The following is a 22,553-nucleotide window of genomic DNA, read 5'->3' as shown; positions in this document are numbered from 1 at the left end:
TGTTCTATTATGTGCAGTAAGAATACAACCTTAGATTGTATATCAGTGATTGAAGTACAACTAAAAAGTCACATTCTAGTCTCACTTACTAAGTGGGAGTCATGAAGAAATGGGCATAAAGGATATGTTGGACTGGGTTAAATATTATTATTCAAATTCAATACTGTAATTAATTAGTATTGCACTAGTCATCTGGAATTATCAATTGCCAAAGGTTTTGTTTACACTGATGACAAGTACTGTTTCCATTTACCAATCAATAACTTTAAAGCACTGAGTTCACATAAAAATGTTATTTTAAAAAAATCTAAAATGTGAGCTTCCCATATTTTAATGAATGCTCTTGATTTTATAAGGAAGTGTAAGGAGTTGCAGGCCAGGAAAGTGATGTACAAACAATGCAAAATACAGCATTTTTTGAGGGCAAGAGCTAAGCAGATTGGGCTAGGTCCTTGCTGAGTACGTGCACGGAATTGCTTTGTTGTGTACCCACATTACAAATATAGATGCTGTTTGGTAGGAGACAAATGGGACTGAAACTAGATTTTTTAGTGGCATTCCCCGTTCATATTATTTTAGTAAAAGAAAAGAAGCTAAATAGGGGATGTAGTCAAGTTACCGGCGTCCGGAATGCCGGCCGCCAGATTCCCGATGGGGAAAGCCCGACTTGGGATTAAAGATAGGCGTCGAAATACTGCCGTCTACAGTATCTCTATCTCGGCGCCAAGATCCGACAGCTGGCATCCCAAACAAATGTAAGCGGGGACAGGTTAGCGTTAGCCGCGGGGGAGAGAGTTAGGTTTAGGGACCCCCGGGAGAGATTAGGGTTAGTCATCCACCATGGAGGGTTAGGGTTAGGATAGGGGAGGGGGGGTTAGCGTTAGGCACCACCGGGGGGGGTTAGGGTTAGGCACCCCCCCAGGATGGTTAGGTGTAGGGTGCCGGAAGGAGGGGTTTGGGTTAGGCACCACTAACAGAGGGTTAGGGGGAGGGACAAGGTAGGGTTAGGCTACTTACCAGCCCCAGTCAGGATGGAGAGCCTTTGGTCTTCTGCTGTCGGAATTTACATACCAATTCCGCTAAATAGATATGACTTAAGTGGGTGAAGCTAAAGTGGCAGTAGGATGGACTTTAAAGTACTGTAGTTGCAGATTGATTTTTCCAGGGTACTCCCAAAAAACTAGGATGTGGGCGTGTATTTTAAATGCACTCACAAGGTGGACAACCGTGTCCCTTTGCACAAACAGAAAAGCTCTGTGCTCTGCTCTTTCAGAAATGACCTCTTTCAGGAACATGCTTATGCTCTGCTGCACCATCTAGTGGTTATCATACTAACTTGCTCATTGTGGCACTTCTCAATTCTCATCTTTTATTTCCTTATTTTTGTTTCAGGATATTTTGGTGAGAATAATCTGAAATACAAAGTTTTGGAACTCCCCTACAAAGGGGACAAACTCAGTTTAGTTTTAGCTCTCCCTGCAGAAAATGTGGAAATAGAAGAATTGGAAAAAACACTGACAGTTCCCGTATTAAAAGGCTGGGAGAGCAATATGACAGAGGAAGTGGTTGAAATTAGTTTACCAAGGTAGGTTTCAGTTTAATGTTGCTCATTATTTTAAATGATAACCACATATACTATCAAAAAAGCATGTTGTAGCATCTGTGCAGAAAACATTTTCCAAAACAGATCTACTACTAAGAATGACCTAAAACTTGCATGTGTGTAAAATATCTCTCCTTCCTATCTATATATACACATACTAGACACATGATTCACAGTTGTATCCAAGCTATTTTGCGGTCGGTTCTTGCTATTTTTCGCCATGCACGTGCTCGGTAGCCAGGCATATGCCATTTGTAACAGCTATGGACACTTCAGTCATACGCATCTCTGCTGCATCTCCACTTGCATTTGCGCGGGTATAAATGGGAGTGCGCACATAGAATAATTGTCCTGAGGGGTTGTAGCCATAAGGTTGACAATGACAAGGTCAAATCCATAGTGTTGCCAATTATTATGTTGACATTGTTAACACGTTGACAGGCAAAGTGTCAACATTCCCAGAATGTCAACAGGTGAAATGTCGACATTAGGGTTAGGCTGCGGGAGGGGGATTAGGCTGCAGGGAGGGAGGTTAGAGTAAGGCTGCGGGAGAGAGGGTTAGGCTGCAGGGGGAGGTTGGGTTAAAGCTGTGGGAGGAGGTAGGGTTAGGCTGCAGGGGGGAGGTTAGAGTAAGGCTGCAGGGGGTGGTTAGAGAAATGAGGCGGTAGGGGGATTTAGGGTTAGGATGCAAGGGGCGTTAAGGTTAGGCTATGGGAGGAGGTTATAGTTAGTGTCATGCCATGAGATTTTAGACCTTCTTACCTCATCTGATGTTTCCAATTCACTGGCTGGTATATCTTCGCTAGCCAGTAATCTCAGGATTTCCCTGTTGCTGCAGTCCAGTGGTGCATGGGCATTGCCATCTTGCCTGAGGTCAGCTCACACCATTGCAGCCATTCATAGAGACTTTCTTCTCACATGACACCAGTGTCCAATCCTGGTGCAGAGTGCCCTATATAAACCATTTCCAGGCATCTTGTCAGGTTGGGGCCTAGGATCGGCCGTTACTCACCTCAGCGCTGGCTACCCCTGACCTCTCGAGCAGTCAGACGACAGGTGCGGTGGAGAGTGACGTGCTGAGGATTATGCCTGGGGTCTGCTAGGACATCTATGTGCTGCTCCGTGATTTGGTTCCTGCAGTTACCGTCATAGACACAGCCATGACAGTCTACATCACCTGATTAGCCCTTTACCCAATGGTAGCATTGGTTGCTATCAGCTGACACTATCCTCCAATGGACTGCTACCTTAGGGTATTTAGCCGGGCTCTGGACAACAGGAAGTTGCCTGTACAACGTCGTTACTTCCAGTGAACACTTGCTGTTTCAGCATTCCAGGTTCCAAGCTCCTTTCTTCTAGTGATATATTCTCAGTGTTAAACCACAGTGTGTGTACTCAGTACGTCATCCGAGTACTATCTCCTATGTGTCATTCTCCTGTGCCAGTTCTGCGTTTGGATCCACAGTGTATGTACTCAGTACATCTTCCGAGTATTATCTCCTAGTGCCATTCTCATGTCTTAGCTCTGCAACTGGATCAACAGTTTATGTATTCAGCACGTCACCCAAGTGCAAACTCCCTTTATCGTGCTCCTGTGCTTTCCCTGCGATTGTGTTCTTCTGTTTCCCACTTGTGCCAGATACCTGACCAAAGGGCTGCGACCTGCTTGCTGGGTGCAGCTTAAACCCAAATCCCAATTGGAGGGGTCACTGGTGAACACCTCCCAGTAAGTTAGTCTCCGCGCCCTTGGTCAGGTCTAGCCAACATCTGGTACTTGTGGATGAGGAAGGCATATATCCAGGCCCCTCGCCTCTGGTTCCTTTCCCAACCTGGGACCCCGACTTCCAATCCCTCAGTAGAGGATCTCCATAGTCCAAAAGTGACACATCTGTGCTTTGCTAGTTCATTTAGTCTTCTTGGAGTTCCAGAGGTTTATTTACAAAGTGTCGGGTTGTAAAGCCCAACACTTCTGATTAGGATATAGGAGCCAGGAGTAGATAGAAATCAAGCTTCTGAGACAGGGGGGTGACAACCCGACACTTCTGTTTGCATTCATGCCCGTTATTTAAACGGGCAGTGCTGTCTTGCTAGTAAAAGCATTGTCCTTTAAAATATTTCTGTGCAAATAATCCTGTGCAGCTCCAACCTGCAATCTCTTGTAATTTCCACACTACAAGCATCCACAGCTCTATTCTGCAAAGTACCGTACCTGCAGTTCCAATCTGCATACCAGAGCAATTCTCACAATGCTACTTCCAGCCTGAAACCAGCTATCTATTGAAAACTTTAATCAGTGCTTCTCTGCTACAGCTTATCAAGTGCTCATCAACATCACCTACAGTTCACACTGCTCAACTACTAAATACAACCTGGTCAGCAAGGGCTCACTAGCACCACCTGAAGTTTTCTCTGCTCAAATCCCAAATACAACTTTTACTTCTCAGCTACAACTCATCTGTTACCAGTTGCATTGCAGGTCCTAGCCCGTTTACCAGTTGCATTGCCGATCCCAACCAGGTTACCAGTTGCATTGCCGTTCCAGCCCAGTTATGTATTGCTATACCGGTCCCAGCCTGGTTACCTATTGCTATACTGGTCCCAGCCCAGTTACCATGCGCTATACCGCTTCCAGCCCGGTTACCTTATATTAATTACCTCTTAGGACTCACCTCTCGCTATTTCCTATCTAGTGCCTGCTCTTCTCCTCAGTTCCTTATGTAGGAATCAAGCCACCTAGTTTTCTTCACATAGATCCAGATCTAAACCAGATCCCACTGAAAACTCCAGTCCGGGTAAAGAAAAATCATCAGTCCTGACAGGCTGCAGGGGAAGAAAGGGGGGGGGGGGTTAGGGTTAGGATGCTGGGGGGGGGTGTTAGGGTGAGACTGTGGGGTGGGTTATGGATAGGTTGTGGGGGAAGTTAGGGTCAGGCTGTGGGGGTTAGGGATAGGCTGCTGGGGGGTTAGGGCTTGGCTATGTGGGGAGGTTAGGTTTAGGCTACAGGGGGGAGGTTAGGGTTAGGTGAACGGGAGGGTTTGCTGTGGGAGGGACGTTAGGGATAGGCACTAGAGTAAGGGTTAGAGATTAACGGTAGGGGAGAAATACATGAATGCCGGAGGATCACAGCTCTGACCAGGAAGTCACATGACTGCCGGGACCCTGAAGCCGCGCTGGGAGACGGGAGCAGGTAAGTCACTGCTGGGTCAACAGGAACGATATGTTGACATTCTGACATGTTGATATTTCATCACTGTCTGCATAATAAATGTGAACATGGTCAATATCAACATTATCATGTTGACATGGTGAATGTCGGGATTATGACTGTCTACATCAGGGATGGGGAACCTCAGGCCCGGGGGCCGTATAAGGCCCCTGGAATCATTTGGTCTGGCCCTCGGTATCTATAATGGGTGCAGGGCCCACACCACACACCCTGCACCCATTATAGTCTTTATACTTACCTGTCCATTGTCTCCAGAGGGCTGCTCTGCTGTTCCGGGCTGGAGCTGCAGAGCAGCTGTCAGGGTTCAGCCTAGGATCGGCCTCTCTCACCTCCTTGCCGGCTTCCCCTGACTTCCTTGCGGTCAGACGTCTGGTGCAGTGATGGATGTGGGGCTGAGTATTCTGCCTTAGGTGCTTTTTGCGAGCTTCCATGGTCGGCTGTGTGTGCTGGGGATCGGAGTTCCCATCATGGGCGCCGCCATGACAGTTCCTCTCATGTGACAGTACTCCTAACCTATGGTAGCATGATTTCAGTCATCTGATGCTGTGCTCCAGTAATCTGCTACCCCTGGGTATAAATCCGCCTCCAGAACTCCAGGAAGTTGCTGTTCAACTTCTTCTTCTCTGTTCCAGTGATACCAGCGTTGCTCTGTGCTAATCTTTCAGAGAGTTACTTCAGCCTGTTCACAGTTCTCCAGTTTCCAGTATTAGCTTCCAAGCTATTCTTAGTCTGAGAGTAGTTCTCTCCCAGTATCCAGACTGTTTTGTTTTCTATGTCTGTGTGTCTTTGTATATGTGCTGCTAGTATTGCAGCTTCCTTGTGTCACTGAGGTGTCAGATTACCTGCTGGTATTAATTAGCCCACAGTTGGACCTCCCAGCACATATCTGTGTCAATCTGCCCTGTGTCTTGTCAGTGTAAATCTGCACTTGCATTTAGCACTCTCCTAGTATATGCCTGACTTCTCTTTGTGTCTTGTCTCTGCCAATCATTTCTAGCATTCCCATATATTCCCTGAGTCCTCTCTGCTCTTGCCTTTGCAATCCCCAGTATATGTCTGTGTTTTTCTGCATACTTAACTGTTTCCAGTCCATGCCTGTGTTATAGCATTCAGTTCCATTTCCAGAGTTCATTCATTCCATTCACCTCCAGTCATATTGCATTCATTATAGTTTCCGGTCTTCTGCCATTCCCAGGTACCTGTCCAGAGGGCCGCGACCTGCTCACTTGGTGCAGCTGAAAACCAAATCCCAATTGGAGGGGTCACTGGAGAAAACCACCAAGTGAGTTAGACTCCGCGCCTCTGGGCAGGTCTAGCCAAACCTGGGTTTGGCCGCAACTAGGAGACCTAGTCTAGTCACTCCCCTAGTCACCCGAACCCCTCGGCTCACCGTCCTCCATAGAGGAATTCTTGCACTGGATCGTGACAGCAGCAAAAGTCAGTGGGACAATGGTGGCAGCCATTTTCCCGGTGACTCGCGCATGCGATGTACTGCTGTCCCACACGTGCGCAGTAGATTCTGGCACTTAGCCAGAGTCTACTGCACCCGCGGCACCGCTGGAGAGAGGGCCCCCTCCTCTCTTAAAACGCCCCTGCTCATCTCCCATCACACTCCCACCTGCCCACTTCTCTCAACTGTATGCCGCCTCTCCTGTCAACTGATTACTTCCTCCCATGTAAGCTCTCATGAGAGGGCCCTCTTCCCTCATGTGCTTCTCCTTACTTATAATGTCATCTAATCCTTACTCCCCACAAGGGCACCTAACACTTGGTTACTTATGCCCAGCTGCTTATTTTGAGTGTTATGATCTCTTATGCAGTCATTTGTATAAACCATGTCCTTGTCCTGCATTGTATTGTACTGTAAGTCACTGGTTTCTTGTTCACTTATTTGTTTATGTACTTTGTAAGGTGCTGCGGAGCACTTGTGTCGTCATATTATAAATTGTAATAATAATTTGGCAATTCGGCTGTATATACAACTCTGAATCATCTGTTCTGTTGGTAACTTTCATATGAAGTACAGTAGAGGTAGTAGTAATAACTTGTAATATATAAAGTTCTCTATAACTGATTGGTGTGACTTACAAATAGCTCCACAGCTTCTTGCTGCACCAGGCTCACTCCTGGGTGTCTGTCTCTTACATTTACAGTTTTATTGTATGTGACTTTTAGTTTGAGTCTTGTTTTCAGTTTGAACTCACAGTTGGTGCTAAAGCTCTCTCATTAGGACTACAATGAGTGTGCTACTACAGGAGAAAGACTATTTATGAAAGGCTACATGATGATATTGTGTGAAAATATATTACATTTTCTATTCATCGCAGGTTTAAAATAGAACATAAAGTTGACTTAAAGCGCTCACTACTACATCTGAATGTAACGGATGTCTTCAATCAAAACTGCAACCTTTCAGGAATAACAGGTGCTAACTGTAATTTATATTAATCAATTCAGTTAGTGTATCCTGTGTCTACTACAGTACATAATCACAGATCTGAACAATGAATCCATCTAGGAAATTTCAATTAAACTTCTCATTTAGTATAAATCTTACAATAAAATACTAAACATCAGCAAACAAAGTTCCAGTAATGCAGACAGATTCCGCTAGTGACGGCTAAATGAGCAGTAATTCAGTTAGAGGTTAGAATAGGTGCTCAGTGGGGGCCATTTCACACCCATAAAAGAGGTATGGCTTCTCTTTTAGATCACACCCCATTCTGAAAAACAGATTGGGTGCACAAAAAACAGTTGCTTACTTTTATGCCACCTTATACTGTAGTACAGATTGAACAACCTCAATATATGTCTGCGCATAGCTGCCAAATGTCTCCATTTTGGTTGGACAGGGCCGGGTTAGGTCTAGAACGTGGTGCTGTAAAGGACATCTGATATCACAACCACGTAACCCACTGCAAAAGCGGAAGGGTTCAAAAAAGGGGGCCAAAAGTGTCCCCTCGCAGGCTCACTTAGCTCGCCACAGGTTTATATTCCCCCTCTATCCCCGCATGATTAGTAACACTGGTAGCTGACCGGCCCTGCCGTAGCGGTCATGTGGTTGTGAACGTCAGAGATCCTTTCTCCAACTTGGATCTAGCAACAACCAGTACCAGTGTGAGGGCTATGTTTTTACTTCCTGTTCAGTCCGGTAGTTGGGGAGGTATGTTCTGTACATTGCTGCTCTGTATAACATGCCATGGTGCGGGTACATTCAGAGGAAGAGGGCATGCTGTGCATCGGAAATGCCAGCCAGACACTTCTGTGATGCTTGGCAATGCCCCAGGATTGTGCACAGAAACAGCACACGTGCTTGGCCCTGTTACTATAAGGTAAATGTATGTTCTGTGCAATTTCTGGGCCTGATTCAGAGCCGGACGCTATTTGCGCTCACTCGTTCAGAAAAAGGGGCCGGCTATTTAAATTGAGCGCTCGCTCTTTGCGGTCTGTTGACGCCTCTATGTCTGAGCGAGCGAACGAAACATGCGCTCGCTATTTTGAAAAGACGCCCCCTGGCCGCTCGCATCATACGTCATCTCCGCTATTTATTAGATTAATCGAGTACATCGAAAGACGTCTGAACTGCTCGCAGTGCTTGTGGTTGGATTTTCCTACTGCAATCATGTGAACAGTTCAGGCTAAGAGACAACCAAGTGACGTGGTCAATGACGCTGCTTTGTTAATTATGCACACCCTTAAAACGCCCGTTCTGAACGTTTGGCACGCCTGTGCTCGGATCTCCACTCCCCGTTTTCAAGCACCTTCCCCTGTTACCACCCACAAACGCCTCATCCTGTCACTCAAATTAGCAGGCACTCGCAATTTTGCGAACACACATTTTCCGACCGCACTGACTGGTTGGCGCATGCACATTACGACCCATACGCATGCGCAAACATCGCTCAGAGCAAACGAGCGGCCGCTTACGCTCTGAATCAGGCCCTCTGTTTGCACCATTTATTTATGTACAGGCATACAGAGTGACTAGCGCTACAGATATCCATGTGGCATTTGCCTACAGAGGACTTGCATGATTACAAACAATAATAACCATGTTAGTTTTTCTGATTAAATAATTAGCAGACTACAGTTGCATTTAAGTATGAGCAACATACAAAATCTAATTGTTTTCTTATAATGTATCATTTACAGTATTTGCTATTGTGAATCCTTAGGCCTCACTATATCCAGAATAACTTCATACAGCACAAGGCATAAATCACTGTAAAGTGTACAGTGAGCCTGATTCAGGGATGGATGATATTCTGATGTTCCTGCAGTTGAGCAAAGTTTTGCTGGTGCAAAGGTGTGAAAGGCCAGAAATCCATTGCTGCGCACACAAACCCAAGTGTCCCATGCTGTTTGCAACTGCATACGGAATCACTAACACTTGAGAAGGGGTTTGCGAATTCCTGGCCCCTGGGTATCAGGGGCGTAGAGAGCCATGCGGGGGCCCTGGTAAAGAGGGGGTGTGGCCTAATTGCAGAAGGTGTGGCCACGCCCCCTTGAAAAAAAAGTTGTGTTTTGCAGCGCCGCGAAGCGGCGCTGCGCGCCGGGGGGGGCGCTGTGAGCCCCTCAGCCCGGCGCAAAGCCAGTGGGTGGCGCGATCAGTGTGATCGCTCCCCCCTTCAGGCATAGGAGATTGCTGTGGCTGCTGCTAAGCAGCCGCAAGCAATCTCCCACTGCAACCCAGCACACGCTGTGTGCTGGGCTGCTGCAGAGGGAGGGAGGGAGTAAGTGAGGGGGCGGCGCCAGACCCGGGCCCCCGCCGGGCCCCTCTGGAAGCCGGGGCCCGGGTAAACTGTACCCGCTCCCCCCCCTCTCGGCGCCCCTGCTGAGTATATCAGGGTGGAGACTGGGAGGTAGCCTAAAGTGATTGCAAAAAGGGGCCATTTGATGGACATGTAAGGGGAGTGTCACTGGTATGTTTAGGAACGCTCCTCCGTTCCCAATCGCAAATACAATGCTTCAGAGGCCATGTTTAGTTGGTTATGAGGAGAGTAGCTTGAGTAGACAGTAGGCAACCGCAAATATCAATAGTGCGACTGATGTTGGAATCTTTACAAACTTCTTTGCAAATGCATAGACCACACATCCTGAAAGTGGGTGGCTTACCGCTCGCACACTCCATAGCACCGTTGAGCACAAGGGAAAAACTGAGATTATTTGCATACTCCTGTAATATTACGAATCAAGCCCACTGGTTCAAAGTATGTCAGGGTAACACAATGCTGATCATCTCACTGCTGTATGTTTATAAGCATCTTTTCTGCATGTTGAAATCGGAACATAGGGAATATCTGTATCGTTTGAGAATGAGTTAGAGGTCTTTTGGCCTGCCTGTCCAATAAGGCATTAATTGTTGTCAAACCCTGTTCATCACTTCATATAATCTTGTAAAAGGGAAGGATGCCAGACCATGTTGGAAATCAGGGTTCCCCAAAAAAGAAGAAAATATAGATTTGTACGAGTTTACATTCAGTTTGTGCCTCAGAATGTGCCATACTTTACGTGTGGACCAAAGTAATGGGTTATCTTGAAGTTGCAGTGATACTTCAGCATCATGTTGGTGTAAAAATCCTATTGAACTACAATATAATAAAAAATGTTGTTCAAGCGAAGTATTAGCATACATATCTTGTCTATGCAGCCAATTCTTCAAGTATCGTAATATGGCTGCATGATTATAATGCAATATGTTTGGAAAATTAATCCCCCCATTGTGTTTGGTTTGTTGTAGCTTTATAAAACTAATCCTTGGTCTCTTTGCTTCCCAGATAAATTTACAAAATAAGGAATTCAAATATTGTACATCTCATTGAGACAATAGTATTGGGAGTGATTGGATTAAATATAGTATCCTAGGAAATGTCACCATTTTAATCAAGCTTGCTTGGCCCATATAAGATAGCAACAGGTTACCCCATTCCCCCAATTCATTAGAAATTTGTGAAATAGCTCTAGATATGTTGAGACTGTATATCTCAGATGGCCTTTTTAGAAGCTGAACTCCCAGATATTCAATAGAAGACTTGGCCTGGGTAACAGGTAGGTGATGACTCCACCGTGGTATGTGTATGCGAGGGATTAAATAAAGACCAATGGATCTAGACAAATTTACAGTGTAGCCAGAAATGGCTCCAAAATCCCCCAACCTGTCCAAGATCAATTCCAGAGTATCCCTGGGATTAGAAATATTTAATAGCCCATCGTCGGCAAAAGTGGATAGTTTAATCTCTGCCCCGCCTATCATGATCCCTCTAAATTCAGGCCACGATTGTAGAAGACGAAATAGCGGGTCAATAGACAAATTGAATAAGAGGGGGGACATCGGGCATCCCTGTCATGTACCCCTATACATCCGCACAGTTTCGCCACGAATCCCATTGACCAAAAGTGTTGACACTGGCTGTGAGGAGGTTGTAGCTTATTTATTCTTCCTCTTCAGCACCCATGGGTCACACTGATAGTGTGCCCACCCACTTTATCAGGATGTTGATAGGTTGACTACTGATTAAGCAGCAGTGATGTGGGAGACTCCTGATACCCTGCATTACAGAGTCTTTCCCAGCTGAATTATATTTTCATTCAACAATGTAATATTTTATAAGCAGACAAGAGAATAATGTTCATTATTTTGAACTATTTTTAGATACATCAAACCTATACATTTCAAAGGTTGTTCAAAAAGTTTCAATTGAAGTAAATGAAGCGGGGAGTGAAGCCACCGCCGCTACTGGTAAGGAAATTATTTTCATATGTATTGATATTAGATAAGAGGATATTTCTGTTTATATAGACTGCATAAAAGAGCATTTAATCACTTCATTCTCAAAGGCATACCAAGATTGGGGAAAAATACACACATAACTTAGTATTTTGCATAGTGCTAGCTATTGCTTTCCTGTATCAGCCTACTCATTTGAATAAATGTCTGTGTTTATGGTATATATTTACATTTGATGGGTATGGCTGCTTAGCTTTCCACCCACATTTTCACTCTCACTTCAGGGCATACAGTAAAGCAAGTAGAGCATACTTACCAACTTTTGGTACCTGGTCACTGGGAGATCCAGTGAAAGGAAGGTCCTTTTGGGAGGGTCTGAGATTTGACATTATGACTTGTATCATCATAGGCCTGCTCCCTGAACATAATGATGTAGTTCATGGCATTCACTCTTAATGTGGGGGGCTCATGATTTACAGGTGATGCGGGAGTGTTGCCCACTATCCCAGGAGCTGGGAGAACTCCCCAAATTCAGGAGGGGTGGCATGTGGGGTTCAACTGTAATGGGTTTGGATGGACCAGTTGGCTTACTGTAAACTGCCTGACCTGCCTACTTGAATTGAACATTTATTTTTATCAAACTTTATGCCACTGTACACACTTGTCCATTGAGCCCGGGGAGATATGGGTTGAGGAGGAGGGGTGTTCACCCCAAATGTAGTAGTCTGCAATCCTGGAAGTAATATTTGGAAGCAAAACAATTTGGCCCATGCAGTGTGGCTGACCATTACCATGCAATCATCCTGCACTAATGTACAGTATATCTAGTACTGCAGGTAGCCTGCCCTCTGGTAATCCTAATCCTACACTAATGTACTCACTGTCCCCTCCCTTGTTCTGTCCCGCCACTACTTCCCAGTCATCACCCTCTCTTTCGCCATACGCCTTTCCCCTTTACTATTACCTCTTCCCCCATTTTCACTCACTCTTTATACCTCTCTTTCCTTCCAACCCACCCTACTCATCCGCACCATCTATATGATGTTATAGACGGTGCAAATGAGGGGGGTGGGGTGGAAGGAATTTTCTATATATATATATATATATATATACAGGGGCGCCGAGAGGGGCTCCCCCCTCCCCCCTCCCTCACAGCAGCCCAGCACACAGCGTGTGCTGAGCTGCAGTGGAGACTGCTCGTGGCTGCTGAGCAGCAGCCACAGCAGTCTCCGATGCCTGTGGGGGGGAGCGATCACACTGATCGCGCCCCCCCTGGCTTTGAGCAGGGCTGAGGGGGCTCAGAGCACCCCCTCCCCAGCGCGCAGCGCCATTTTGCAGCGCTGCATATCTTTATTTTTCAGGAAGGGGGCGAGGCCACGCCTCCCGCGATTAGGCCACAGCCTCTATTACCAAGGCCCACCTTGGCTCTCAGCGGGCCTGTATATATATATAGGAGGGAGGGGCTAGGGGTGTGGTAGTAAGGGGAGTGGCTAGGGGTGTGTCACCCACAGGGGTGGGGGATAGGGGGGTGAGTTCCACCACCTCTCTAGGACCACTTTAAGCACTGGACCCCACACATTTTCATGGCAGACCTGGAGGGATTCCAGTTGGCCAGAACATCCCCCTATGTTCATATCATTATCTCCACCTACAGTATGCAGGGGCCATTAATTGACCTCACAGGGGATTCAGTGTGGTATGGCAACACCAGAGAGTCATGGGGCTGGCAGGAAATGTCAGGAGCCATATACCATATTACTGATGCACACTGCCCCTTGCCTCTGCTCTGGTAGCTCTGCCATCTAAAAGGCACCTCCCATCCTCCGCCCCACATGCTCTTACCATATAGAAGCAGTGAGGTAATGTAGTTTAAATTTCGCAGATCCCATCTACATCTTCACTGAGATGAGTGACACATGTTCTTGTACTTACACTTTTTCCCCATCTACACCTGACTTTTTCCTCCTCCCATGTTTGTGTTTCTTGTCTGTGTCCCCTAAATGCACCATGTAGGGGTGATGCTCAGGCAATTGCGTTGTGAAGCTGGCAACATGTAACTTATTTGGTTCATGAATATTAGATCTGGCTCAGTATTCATTGAAAAGTAAGTCAGAAATACATACACTAAAAACTTTACAAAAGAAGGCACTCAAAAGGGACTTTAAAATAAAAGCTATCTTATGGAATATATATTTTGGCCTAGGACATTACATCATGATTAGGTTCAGGAACTGAGTTCCTGCTGAAAAATGGCACTGTAACATATATATATATATATATATATATATATATACACACATATATTGGCGCTAATTCAATACCTCACGGCTCAGTAACGTATCTTTATCTGGACAAATTTGCTTTGTAATACCAAAGGGAGAAAAAGGCGACAGATTGTAGAAAAAGCAGCAGAGGAGAGTAGAAGCCATAAAGTATACATATCAATAGTAAACAGTAGAATTTGGTGCTGTAAACCGCAGGGTGACTGATAGTATGGATAGATTAAATATCTAATGATGTCATGGATGAAGGCATGAAGCACAATACACACAAGTATGCATGATTAGCGAATTCACCAATTAGTAAATACAAACATTGAGCCAGTTAAATGGTTATTTATGAGCCTGGCAAAAAGCTTTATGACTCTAATGTCCTGCGCTCATCATTTCTCATCACCATCAACACACAGAGATAGTGGTGCAAGTTGTTCAAAAAATGTTTGTATGGTATGATAATGACTTCAGTATTTGGCCATCCTACGGTAAATTCAGGTTGCACTTTTGATAGCATACCAGGACATTGCTTTTACTTTTCCCCATCCTTTTCTGCATGCTTCCTTTTTTATGATTAAACCGTTTCAATGCATTGCACTCACTGACACAATCTCTGATTAGCCCTTAAAAGAAACAAAAATTGTGTTCATTTTATTTGGCTGAGAATTTTTCCTCATGTATCATATAGAGATGACAAACTAAGACATTCAAAACGTTTTTGGTAAACCTCATCTGTATGGAAGTCTTCTCTGTCCATTTAACCACTTAACTGACTATTATTTTTCCAAAAAACGCTCAGAAATTGTCGGGTTTTTTATGACTGAATTAGGTCAAGAACATTTATTTATAACTTATCCTACATGATTGTATTAGATTGCTCATCTATTGGTTGATCAATGAGCGGAGCTTCGCGGTATCACGACTTTGCATTTCCTTGGCGGCTGCTCCACTGGGGGGGGCTAAGGGCTGCTTAATTTACATTTCAGAAGTTATCGGCTACCCGGCAGACACTGGGGGAGGGTGCAAGGATGCAAAGTGGCCTGTAGGTCTCTCTGCGATTGGTGGCAGCTAGAAGATTATCTTCCGGCAGCCTCCCAGTGGGCGTCTCTAACTGGTCACATTGTTTGCGTCAATGTCAGGTGACACACAGCATGGTGTGGTCGCGACCGATGCCACTTTAACAGGCAAGTGGTTTATCCAACAAGATGTGGCTGCTACACCCACTAGTGGCAAAAATTGTAGAGAGTAATCAGAACCCACATTACCTAATTACATAATTACCAGTTACATAAGCTCCAACAAAAAACATTCAACAAATATATTTGTTCTCTGTAAACTGCTTCACTGGAAATAATTCCTCTCTGGCAATTAGAATAGCTGAAATCCTGACTCTGTTAGGCCAATTAAAATTTCTTATACATAGATAATTAAACAAAAACAAAAATGGTAGGAAAAGTAGCCCAAAAGAAAAAATAATGAATACAATTTTTCTTTATGTTGTAGGAATGCAGGTAGCTGCAATGAGCTTGAACAATCACAGATTTATTGCAGATCGACCTTTCTTGTTCTTCATCAGACACAATCTGTCAGGTAAATTGGTATTTACAAACAGATTACCTCTGTTTTAGTATATATTCTGTATATATTCTATTTTGCCTATACATGATTAGCTGAAATAATGTGTATGTTTACTGCATAAACAAAACCAAAGTACATTCATTCACTACATATGCAGTTTACTATTGTGACAGTGGTTTTAGTTAATGGCTCAGTACATGACGAAGGCAAATAAAATGGTTTACTCAAAGGTTGACAGTCCATAGTACTTTCATGTCATTCAAAGTCATATATCACATTTTATTATCATCTAAGACACTGTTCTGTTTATGAATAATAGGAGAACCTGCTATGGCCTCTGTATTGTTGAAGTAAAATATTCATATGCACTCACTTAGATTAAAGAGAATCTGTCATCAGAATTTTACATACTCCTGTCTGCATTTAAACTCATCCTTAGATAGGATATTTAGGACAGAGAGTGAAGACTGACGAGGAGTTTATACATTCTCATTTATTGTGATGAAGACACTGAGCATTTGTTAGAGTCACATAGCTAACCTGTTTAAGTTTTATATTGGACCTGCACGATACATATCTGCCTAACTAAGTTTAGTGCATGACCTCATATCTAAACGAATAGCAATGTATTCCTTCTTTTATATCCCGTAATATATACAGCTGAGCATCTGCATGAAGCAAATATGGACGCTGAAGCATTATCTTTTAACACATTATTTTCTTTCTGTGCACATTACATGTTCTCATTAATGAACAGCTTTTTCTACAGCTGTAGTTTTCACTTAAATATAATTTCCCAAGAAAGTGTTTTGTGGCAGTTTTGTCTATGCGCGCTCCTGCTTTTCGTCCTATCCAATTGAAAACCACACGAAAACACATATATGCCATAATTGCGTATGGTAAAACTAGCAAAAAGTACAGCACATTTTGGGGAAATCAGTCTGTACCCCATAAAAAGCCTAACTGACAATGGAAATCAAAATAAAAGTGTATTAATAGCCGTAATAAAAGTATTTTGGCTTCTTAAAGTGAGTCAAATGCCTGTTATATGCATATTTGCATAAGTGTGGAAAAATTATATAAAGCAATTTCTTTTAGAAAAAATAATTGCTGTCGTTAACTTGGGGGTACATTAAAATGGGTGCTAGTATATTTTTGTGCTGTACTTTTCGCTAGTTGGTGTGGGATTGTTTGTCCAAATCTGGTGGTCCTGCCCAAAGATTGCATGGTTTTGGGATGATATTTCTAGACTTCTCACTGATGTGCTTCAGATGCAAATCTCCAAATCATCTTTGGCTGCCCTCTGGAGGGTTTCGACAAGCATGGTGACAAATTCTCTGTACAAATGTTTTAAGCATTGCAGGTGGCTGCAGCAGGTGTATTTATTTATTTTTTTAAAACTGCACTTTATAGACAGAAAAATATACTAGCACCCATTTTAATGTACCTCCAATGTAACCATGCAATCTTTGGGCAGGACCACCAGATTTGGACAAACAATCCCACATCACCAAACTACCTCCAGCATTGGTATGATTTAGTACCATAGATTTTTTTCAACCTGGAAGAGACCAGATACCATCTAAAATAAATCTTATAGGCTTTCGCTGTAACACTGACCAACCACAAATTTGGGGGGTTTTCTATTCTGTGGACGATGCTCCTATTGCCGTTTGCACAATAGTACCACTATACGTACAACATCCTTTAAGTCCAACCAAACCAAACAAGAATACCAGATCAAGGAACAAATCACCTGTAACAATGCAGAACTCATATATCTAGCAGAGTGCCCTTGTGGCCTAGAATACGTGGGAAGAACTAAGAAGAAACTATGTGTAAGGACTGCAGAACACATACAAAACATCAGAAAAGGCCTAGACACCCACACCCGCTCAAGCCACTTCAAAGATACCCACAACAGTGACACTAAGGGACTACACATAATAGGGATAGAACTGGTCCAGAGGATCTGGAGGGGTGGCGACTTTGAAAAACACCTAGATAAAGAGGAACTTAAATGGATATTCACACTCAAGACACAAACACCAAGAGGACTGAACATCGATAACGTACTCAAATTAATAATTAATTATTGATTACCATACCCCAAGTTGGTTCACTATAACTGCTGCCAATTAGTTCTCAATACTCTTACTTCTCAACTGTCGATGTACAGTATAACATTTTACCCACTTATCGATTGATCACTATCCACAATTTATCTAACGTGTCCCCGTTACAAATATTAACTTGCAATACCCAGTCACAATAAAATACAGGTTTATGTAAGCATACTATCTAAGTATGTTCACCACATTGATTTTAGTCAGGCGATCCAGATGCATTAGTAAGTCACATCAGTGAACAATGCAATATTGATGACAAGGGTCGGATTCACCACCGCACATCATATACAGTCTATATCAATATTCGCCACAGACTTATCACTATAAGGAAATTATGCATACAATGGACTAAGCTATGCATTAGGACAATTAAATGCACCCTTTGGTTAGGTAACTTAATTTACTCCAATTCACTGCATTAGTATTCATTCAAGTGACAAGGCATAAATAAGCTCAAGCATGAATGAGTTAATAATTCCTTTATGTACAGCATTCCGCTATCCACAGAATTTACTGCAAGTTTCCAACTGTGGAGCAATTATCTATATACATAAAGAATTACATGCAATGCCCATGTGATGCAGAGCAACTAATCACCCACCTTACTTTACCATGATTTGTATCGATGACAACTGTCAATCATCATGTCTCACGTCATGAGCACTCCCCTTATAAAGGAACTACCAACTCACTTACACTAAGTCCCTGAAGAAGGCTAACCAGCTGCTACGCGTTGGACAGAGACAGTCTTATACACACCATCATCTCTATTGATTTACTGCCAGTGAATCCACCGATGAACCCACTGACTCCGTCCAGCACACAGCATATGTGCACACCCGGAGCTGCACAGTAGAACTACATTTCCCAAGTCTCCCCACCGGTTGGTGGGTCGAGCGGCCGGCCGCGTCATCAGTCAGCCGGGACCACGTGACTGCAAGGAAGTGTGGGCTCCGTCAGACGTCCCCAAGGCCGGTGAACAGGAAGAAACCACAGCGAGTGTGTAACGCAGCACAGGCAGCGGGTCGACTACCATCAAGGACAGTGGAGGGCCGTGGTGTTTTCACAGGACATAGGGTAAGCTGACGGACCGGAGGGCACGGGACGCCGCCCCTCCAGAGCGCCATTACCGAGAGTTTTTTCTATAATTTTTTTCTACACTTTTTTTCCTTTTAAATTGAGTTTGCATTTTATTCTCACCATCTATTTGGATGCTTCATGTGACAATCACCCACCATCTATGATCATATCAATTGTGCTATACGCAAACAACCACCTCTAACTACCATTGCTAGTCCCAACCATTTTGGCACTAGAGACCTCTGGATTTAATCCGACACCCATCAATATCCCCATGCCCCACCCCTTCTCCCCTACCCATCCTGCATCATAAGTGTTTAGCAGACAAGGAGCAGTGTGACTCCATAATAACTCTGCACCAATAAATAAATAAAAAACCTACCATTTACACCTAGTTATCGCTACTCATTTATCTCAAAACCGCCTCATCATCTTTGAAGCACAGACACAACTATTGTTTTTACTTTCGCTGTAAGAGAGCAGAGTGAGACCTTTGAAAACCTCTTGCTAACTGTGGATCAAGTGTCCCCATCCAGTGGGCCCCCAAGCAGGTCTGTAACTAGATATTGGCCAGGATTGCACAGTTCATGAGTGCTGGTTAAAGGGGGGGCACCATCCTGGCACTGGTGAAACTACAGCTTCTGGCCCGCTAATCAACAGGACTCCTCTCAGAGGAATTTCCATTTGGACAAAGTGACAGGACAGGAATCAGGACTGAAGCACTTACATCATTCATAGAAGCTGAGATCAACAAGTTAGTAAAAAATAATATGGGAGGGGCATGAAGGACAGTGTGACATGTAATTTGAATTTGGGGCATAGTGTATAATATATTTTGAACTGGGGGCATGCACAGTGTGGCATATACACTGAAGTATCAATAGTCATGAGATAGATGCCTAGTATTGTGTAGGACCTCCTCTAGCCCGGCAAAGTGCAGCAACTCGACGAGGCATCAATTCCACAAGTGAATGGAAGACCTCTGGAGAGATGGTGACCCATGCATCTGGATAGCTTCCCACAGCTTCCTGATATTTGTAGGTGCATGATCTTGGGTGCGAATGGACCTCTCCACAATGTCCCATATATGCTTGCTTGGGTTCTTGTTGGGTGAAAGTGGTGGTGATAGCATTCATCAGAACTTTCCAGAGTGCTCCTTGAACCAATTCTGGACAACTTGGGACAGATGACAAGGTGCATTATCCATCTGAAATATTTAACTGTTGTGGGAGTATATGAGGTCCATGAAGGGCTGCAAATGGTCATAAAGCAATGTAATGTAGTGGCTACTGGTCATTGACGTGTTCAGGTAGACCAGGGAACCCAACTCATGCCACGTGAACACACCCCACACCATTATGGAATCACCACCAGCCTGCACAGTACCTTGTTGAAAACTGGGTCCATGGCCTAATGAAGTCTGCACCACAATCAAACTCTACCATAAGCCCGAAACAACTGAAACCGTGACTCATTAGAGCATGCCACATGTTGCCGGTCCTCAAGGGTCCAATTAATGATGTCACGAGCCCAGGTGAGGTGCTGTGTCCGATATCTCAGTGTTATCTCTGGTGGGTCTTCTGCTCCCATATCCCATGGAAACTAAGGAACGCTGCGCTGACTAGCTGGATATGCGTCTGGTACCTCCTGCATTGAATGTGGATGTGATTTGAGCCAGTGTCGTCTGTTTGTTACCACAGGCAATTCTGACCAGACGCCGCTGGTCATGATCAGTCGGCCACTGCGCTATCCACGGTGGGTAGTAATGCCCTCCATGAGGTATTCCTGGGACACACATGACACCGTAGATCGAGGAATGTTGAATGCCACACAACTTCAGAAATGGAATGTCTCATCAGTCGGGCACCTACAGTACTATCATGCCCCACTCGAATTCCGAGAATTCACGTTGCCTTGCCATGAGCAGCTTAGGCGGTGTTCAAACTGACTAACGAGATGTCAGATTAAACTGATGCATGTCTGGGCATTTCCAATACATCACCTTGTACAGTCATGTGCATAAATATTGGGAAATTGACAGAATTTTCATATTTTGGCCTCTATTCACCACCACAATGGCTTTGAAATGAAACAAAGAAGATGTGCTTTAACTGCAGACTTTCAGATTTAATTTTAGGGTAATTACATCCAAATCAGGTGAACGGTGTAGGAATTACAGCGGTTTCTATATGTGCCTCCCACTTTTTAAGGGGCCAAAAGTAATGGGACTATCAACTCAAAAGCTATTTCATGGATAGGTGTGGGCTATTCCCTCATTATTTCATTATCAATTAAGCAGGTAAAAGGTATGGAGTTGATTCTAGGTGTGACATTTGCATTTGGAATCAGTTGCTGTCGACTCTCAATATGAGATCCAAAGAGCTGTCACTATTAGTGAAGCAAGCCATCATTAGGCTGAAAAATCAAAACAAACCCATCAGAGAGATTGCAAAAACATTAGGTGTGGCCAAATCAACTGTTTGGAACATTCTTAAAAAGAAAGAACGCATCGGAGAGCTCAGCAACACCAAAAGACCCGGAAGACTACGGAAAACAACTGTGGTGGATGACAGAAGAATTATTTCCCTGGTGAAGAAAAACCCCTCACAACAGTTGGCCAAATCAAGAACACTCTCCAGGAGGTAGGTGTATATGTGTATAATGAGGGAATAGCCAACACCTATCCATGAAATAGCTTTTGAGTTGATAGTCCCATTACTTTTGGCCCCTTAAAAAGTGGGAGGCACATATAGAAACCGTTGTAATTCCTACACCGTTCACCTGATTTGGATGTAATTACCCTCAAATTAAATATGAAAGTCTGCAGTAAAAGCACATCTTGTTTGTTTCATTTCAAAGCCATTGTGGTGGTGAATAGAGGACAAAATATGAAAACTCTGTCAATGTCCCAATATTTATGCACCTGACTGTATATATATATATATATATATATATATATATATATATACAGTATATATATACATTCATTTTGTCTACCTTTTAAAAAAGTGGTATTGCTGTAGTTACTACTCTGTGCAGTTATAGGCAAGTATGCATTGCCAACAGCTGTGACATGCTCATGAATTTCTCAATTGACAATATTTATTATCTATGACAATGTCACCAGCATCTTTCATTGCCAAAATAGACCACAGGGGCTGATTTATTGTCTCACACTTTCTGTTGGATAAAACTGAAGACAGAAAGAATAGGTTAATGTATTGTTTGGTGTGAAAAGCAGTGCTGCGTGACCTCTTAAATATGGGAAATTAATTGAAAAGCTATATCTTCCTTGCACATACTGTGGATATAACAAAATATGCAACATAATACAACACCAAGTACTCAATGGCCTTGAGAAATGAACCCCTGGCACAAAGCATATATATATACTTTATAGTGTCTGCAAAGGAACCACAATTTATTACAATAATCTGAACCAACATATTTCTGTGCAATGATTATCTGTAATAGGGAAAAACAAGATAGTTTATTGATTACATTAGTTTTATGATCATCCTGTCAGATATCATTGTTCTCTAATGCATTGTTTACTCTCTTAGGATCGATTTTGTTTATGGGAAAGGTGAAAAATCCAGATCTGAGTGATGCAAGAGGACGAGATGTGGAATCATTATAAATAAAATAAACGTTCGCATTCTTAGATCTGTTGTCAGTCTCCAGTGACCTGAAATATGGCAACTATTTACTTGTCATTAATTCACTTTTGGCATAAATGATAGCCACCAATTTAAACAGTGAAGAGTATTATAACTTAACATTACTAAAATAAACAAACTGCAAACTTTGGCAAGTGTTTATCCATATTACAAGCTTTGTAGTGTCCTCTTCATAAATACCTAATGGGGCTGGGTATGAAAATTTGATGCAGCTGTGAAAATGGTGCTGCAAATAACCCTTGAAAATAGTGAAATAA

General features: G+C 43.6%; 1 protein-coding gene across 1 annotated transcript in view; it reads left to right on the top strand.

Moving 5' to 3' along the window:
• SERPINI2 (serpin family I member 2) overlaps nt 1-22,256 on the top strand; it is a 38,060-nt gene extending 15,804 nt beyond the window's left edge. Inside the window, exons 4-8 of the mRNA XM_088452314.1 lie at nt 1,393-1,585; nt 7,157-7,254; nt 11,482-11,568; nt 15,333-15,419; nt 22,180-22,256. Of these exons, the coding sequence (XP_088308440.1) occupies nt 1,393-1,585; nt 7,157-7,254; nt 11,482-11,568; nt 15,333-15,419; nt 22,180-22,256 (542 nt within the window). The remainder of the gene's footprint in view (nt 1-1,392; nt 1,586-7,156; nt 7,255-11,481; nt 11,569-15,332; nt 15,420-22,179) is intronic.
• The last annotated feature ends 297 nt before the right edge of the window (nt 22,257-22,553 follow it).

This window comes from Taudactylus pleione, unplaced genomic scaffold (genome assembly GCF_031769625.1).
Source record: "Taudactylus pleione unplaced genomic scaffold, aTauple2 ptg000037l, whole genome shotgun sequence".
Taxonomy (NCBI): Eukaryota; Metazoa; Chordata; class Amphibia; order Anura; family Myobatrachidae; genus Taudactylus; species Taudactylus pleione.
This window is presented reverse-complemented; position numbering and strand designations above follow the sequence as displayed.